General features: G+C 43.6%; 2 protein-coding genes across 2 annotated transcripts; one reads left to right on the top strand and one right to left on the bottom strand.

Annotated features, from left to right (window-relative positions):
• Positions 1 to 573: 573 nt before the first annotated feature.
• On the bottom strand, positions 574 to 1,335 carry LOC149542398 (uncharacterized). Its single transcript, XM_089795727.1, has one exon. The coding sequence runs from the start codon at positions 1,333 to 1,335 to the stop codon at positions 574 to 576; it is 762 nt and encodes a 253-aa protein (XP_089651853.1).
• Positions 1,336 to 2,520: 1,185 nt separating this feature from the next.
• LOC149542397 (uncharacterized) lies at positions 2,521 to 4,455 on the top strand. The gene has a single exon (XM_089795726.1). It carries the CDS (start codon positions 2,521 to 2,523, stop codon positions 4,453 to 4,455), a length of 1,935 nt encoding a protein of 644 aa, XP_089651852.1.
• Positions 4,456 to 4,995: the final 540 nt, after the last annotated feature.

Below are 4,995 nucleotides of genomic sequence, written 5' to 3'. Positions count from 1 at the left end.
ATATATATATATATATATATATATTTGTGTGTGTGTAAAATTTTGAAAATAGAACTCTATAAACAATGCGTATATATATATATATATATATATGTATATAACTGTGTGTCTATATACATAAATATATATAATAGTCCTAAGCTATAAAAATAAATAATAAAAATAAAAAATAAATAAATAAAAAATGAAAGAACCAGAGCGCTCCAGAATAAAAACAAAAATAACACACATACACACACACAAAATGGAGTAGAGCTAAGCAAAAAGAAGTTTATTAATCAAGAAAACAGCTAACAAAGAAGAAAAAAGAAGAAAGAGCGAGAAAGGAAGAAAAAACCAAGGAACCAAGAAAAGAAAGGATGAGAAGGGTGAGGAAGAGGGGGAGAGCAAAAGCTAGGGGAGAGTCATGACAAAAAAGGAAAGGATACGAGAGAGGCCGAGGAGCGTGCAAGACTAAGGATGAAGAGGAGAGAGAGGAAGAAAGGACGGGGAGGGGGAAGCTCAAGGACGGTGATGACTCTCCAAAGAACATAATAATGGTTGCCAAGACTGGCTCAAGGACCACCCATCGTCTCAATTGAGATTAAGGGGATGGTGGTTTATTTCGATGGCTTCCATTAACTTCCTCTTGAAATAGTTATCTTCCTTGACAAGGATTTGGGTGCTCTCTAGATAGATATGGTGTTTGGTGGCAGATGAGTGCTCTGCTAGAGCAGATTTTTGGACTCTTTCATGTTTGATGTCTGCACTATGCTCCCCAATTCTAGTCGTGAATGAGCAACCTGTTTCTCCTATGTAGGCCACACCACAGGAGCAAACAATCTTGTAGACTCCTGAGTCAAGAAGAGCGTCCTTGGAGTCTTTAAGAGGGGGAACAAAAATGCGAACCTTGGACAGGGGCTTGAAGGCAACTCTAAGGCCCTTTTTGGACATGATTTTGGCAATATTTTGGGATATGCCATCAACAAAAGGAATGGTGACACTTAGGGGAGGAGGAGACAAAAGAGGTTTAGGGTTGGCAGTCGATAGAAAGAAAGACTTGGCTTGGTTAAGCGCCTTAGAAATTTGCTTATGCGAGTATCCATTTAGCTTGAAGACTTGGCGGAGATGGGTCAACTCATGGTTTAAGTTGTCATCATCGCAAATTCTAAAGGCTCTAAGGGTGAGGGTCTTGAGGATGCCAACCTTTTGGCTGGGGTGATGGTGAGAAGAAGAGTGGAGGTATAACTCAGTGTGGGTGGTCTTGCGATACACACTTCGGCCGAGGGTTCCATCTGCCTTCTTGATGAGAAGAACATCGAGGAAAGGTAAATGGTTGTTTGACTCAAGTTCCATTGTGAAGGTAAATCCAAGCAACTAGAGATGCTAAGAATCAAACTTATGAAGAAAATTGCAGATCTGGCCTTCCTTAAACGCTGTAGAGACTCTCAGTTGATTCCTTATTTTGTAAAAATCAGCCACCACTTGTGGAGCATGCATACTAAACCTATATTCCTTATGAGCTGGCCTCTCCCTCCTTAGATCAGTCATCCAGTCCACTAGGAGAGCCATTGACTATCTCAATGCAAGGTTGATGCCACTCCATCTAGAGTTGGCCACCCTTCTACACCCTAACCTTTGGGTACGTTTGGACACCTCCTCTTACAATCGTGCCGTGGGACGTCAAGCAGTTTGCATCCAAAGATAGAAGTTAAAGTTCTATTCTCTTCTTAGGAAATCCTGTGGTGAGCGTTGGAATTCTTCTTCTCCATCTTTCAACGTGCATCAGCAGCTATCCATATCTCATCTAGGATTTGCACCTTGTGCCAGCAGAGTCGTATCAGGTAGTACCCCTGCAGTTGAAACTCTACCTATTCCACCGTTGTCCATCCCAAACTTGGCTCCTGCAGTCGCGTTGTCCTCACTTGTTCCTGTGCTAGCCAACTCATAGTAGGCCTCGGCAGTCACTCCTTCTTCGCATCCTGTGGACCAACCCGTAGTGGAAGGAGCTAGTAGTCCTTGTCCGCAAGCATGCTGTTCTTCAGTGTCTCGAGCCCATGATGTGTTCCTGTGCTGGAGCACCAGGTTTGATCTGCATCCTGCCTCGACGGTGACTTCACCCAATGGTCATCTTTACCCAGCGGCTTCATCTTGTATGGTTCAGGTACATCCACCAACCACTCTAACTTTCCTGACATTCATTGTAAATTTGATGGCTTTTCTCATTATTACTCTTCTGCTGTTGCATCTCATTGAGACCCCAATGCTTTTAATTCAAGTCTTGTCACCTTGAACAAATGTGAGCCCATGTCTAGCATGCAAGCCCCTAACCTGATAAATTTTATTGTTGCTCCTTCATCCAACGCTCCTTGTCAGCCAGATGGTTTTTCGCATTGTAAATCTCCTGTAGATGCATCCCATCGTGCCCCTCTCTCTTTTAATGCGAGTCTTGTCACCTTGCAAGCCAGTGACCCGTTATCCAATGTGTAGGCCTCGCTCTTGGATAATGTGGTTCCTGCTCCTACATCCCCCACTTTGGTGATGTCTAAGTTGGAGCCTCCACATCTTCCTTGCGGCTCTGATGCATTCCCTCCTTCCGTCAATCTTATGGGTCATCCCATGAACCTTGTTGCCAACTCTAGAAGTGACCGTGCTAGTCTCCCACCTTACCCTTCTCTTTCTTACCACACCATGCACAATTGGGAGGATAAGCTTGTGGTCAACTTATCTCATGCTATTATTGATCGTCCTTCTTTTAATTTTTTGAAGCGTGGTCTTAACTTCCCTTGTGGTCCCAAATCTATTCCTCACTTTAAATTTCTTGTTGAGGTCGAGCAAGCTATCCACTCCCTCTCCTCTGATTTGGCAGAAGAGGTTAGACAGGACTGTGCGGTCGCCCTTAGGCGTGCCAAGCCACCTAGACTCAACTTCCCCATAGCTGAGTTGCGGGCCTTCAAAAATTTAGTTGCCAACAATGATATTGTCATCACCAAGGCTGATAAAGGTAATGCCACTGTTGTCATGAACAGGCATGATTATGTCGCCAAAATGCAGGTTTTGCTTGCTGATTCAAATAGCTATAGGCCCCTTCCTCGTAACCCTTGTTCAAAGATTCTCAAGCTTGTCAAGACTGCTGTATTCAATTCCTCCTATGATGAGGCCACTAAGAGAAAATTGTTGCCATCTAAAGAAGTAACCCCTCGCATCTATGGGGTTCCAAAAATTCATAAAGATGGCATCCCGCTTCGACCTATTGTTGACACCATTGGGTCACCAACCTATTGGTTGGCATCTCATCTTGCCAAGCTTATCTCCCCGTTGGTGGGAAATTATGACTCTTTTATCCAAGATTCTAGCCACTTTGTCCAATTCACCAAAGATGTCAGGTTGGAGCAAAATGACGTCTTGGTGAGTTTCGATGTGGTTTCTCTCTTCACCAATGTGCCTATTCCTGACTCCATTGACATCATTAAGGGAAAGATGGGTGAAGAAATTGCCTCCTTAGTAGATTTATGTCTGAGGTCCACTTTCTTTTCCTTCCAAGGTGTCTTTTATGAGCAGGTAGACAGGGTGGCTATGGGTTCTCCCCTCTCTCCGGTCATTGTCAACCTTTATATGGAGCGCTTTGAGGAATTGACCCTCCAATCTTTTCCTCTTAAACCTAGATGGTGGAAGCGATATGTGGATGACAAAAATGTGTGCTGGCCACATGGTCAGGACAAGCTTGTGGAGTTCCACAAGCACATCAACAACTTATCCACTAACATCTCCTTCACGATGGAACTTGAGTTGAACAACCATTTACCTTTCCTCGATGTTCTTCTCATCAAGAACGTAGATGGAACCCTCGGCCGAAGTGTGTATCACAAGACCACCCACACTGAGTTATACCTCCACTCTTCTTCTCACCATCACCCCATCCAAAAGGTTGGCATCCTCAAGACCCTCGCCCTTAGAGCCTTTAGAATTTGCGATGATGACAACGTAAACCATGAGTTGACCCATCTTTGCCAAGTCTTCAAGCTTAATGGATACTCGCATAAGAAAATTTCTAAGGTGCTTAACCAAGCCAAGTCTTTATTTCTCTCAGCTGCCAACCCTAAACCTCTTTTGTCTCCCCCTCCCCTAAGTGTCGCCATTCCTTTTGTTGATGGCATATCCCAAAAGATTGCCAAAATCCTGTCCAAAAAGGGCCTTAGAGTTGCCTTCAAGCCCCTGTCCAGGGTTCGCAACTTTGTTCCCCCTCTTAAAGACTCCAAGGACGCTCTTCTTGACTCAAGAGTCTACAAGATTGTTTGCTCCTGTGGTGTGGCCTACATAGGAGAAACGGGTCGCTCATTCCAGACTAGAATTAGGGAGCATAGTGAAGACATCAAACATGAAAGAGTCCAAAAAATCTGCTCTAGCAGAGCACTCATCTGCCACCAAACACCATATCTGTCTAGAGAGCACCAAAATCCTTATCAAGGAAGATAACTATTTCAGGAGGAAGTTAATGGAAGCCATCGAAATAAACCACCATCCCCTTAATCTCAATCGAGACGATGGGTGGTCCTTGAGCCAATCTTGGCAACCATTATTATGTTCTTTGGAGGGTCGTCACCGTCCTTGAGCTTCCCCCTCCCCGTCCTTTCTTCCTCTCTCTCCTCATCGTCCTTGGTCTTGCACGCTCCTGGGCCTCTCTTGTATCCTTTCCTTTTTTGTTGTGACTCTCCCCTAGCTTTTGCTCTCCCCCTCTTCCTCACCCTTCTCATCCTTTCTTTTCTTGGTTCCTTGGTTTTTTCTTCCTTTCTCGCTCTTTCTTCTTTTTTCTTCTTTGTTAGCTGTTTTCTTGATTAACAAACTTCTTTTTGCTTAGCTCTACTCCATTTTGTGTGTGTGTGTGTGTGTGTGTGTGTGTGTGTGTGTGTGTGTTATTTTAGTTTTTATTCTGGAGTGCTCTGTTTCTTTCATTTTTTAATTTTTAATTTTTAATTTTTTTTTTATTATTATTATTTATTTTTATAGCTTAGGACT

This window comes from Cupressus sempervirens, chromosome 8 (assembly GCF_028749045.1).
Source record: "Cupressus sempervirens isolate cs-2001-9-10 chromosome 8, ASM2874904v1, whole genome shotgun sequence".
NCBI classification, from domain to species: domain Eukaryota; kingdom Viridiplantae; phylum Streptophyta; class Pinopsida; order Cupressales; family Cupressaceae; genus Cupressus; species Cupressus sempervirens.
The sequence above is the reverse complement of the archived record's forward strand: the minus strand, read 5'-3'. Positions and strand labels throughout refer to the sequence as shown.

Bases quoted from the DNA above. Each gene is read 5' to 3' on its own strand.
- LOC149542398 (XM_089795727.1), bottom strand. From the start codon at position 1,335: ATGGAACTTGAGTCAAACAACCATTTACCTTTCCTCGATGTTCTTCTC.
- LOC149542397 (XM_089795726.1), top strand. From the start codon at position 2,521: ATGTCTAAGTTGGAGCCTCCACATCTTCCTTGCGGCTCTGATGCATTC.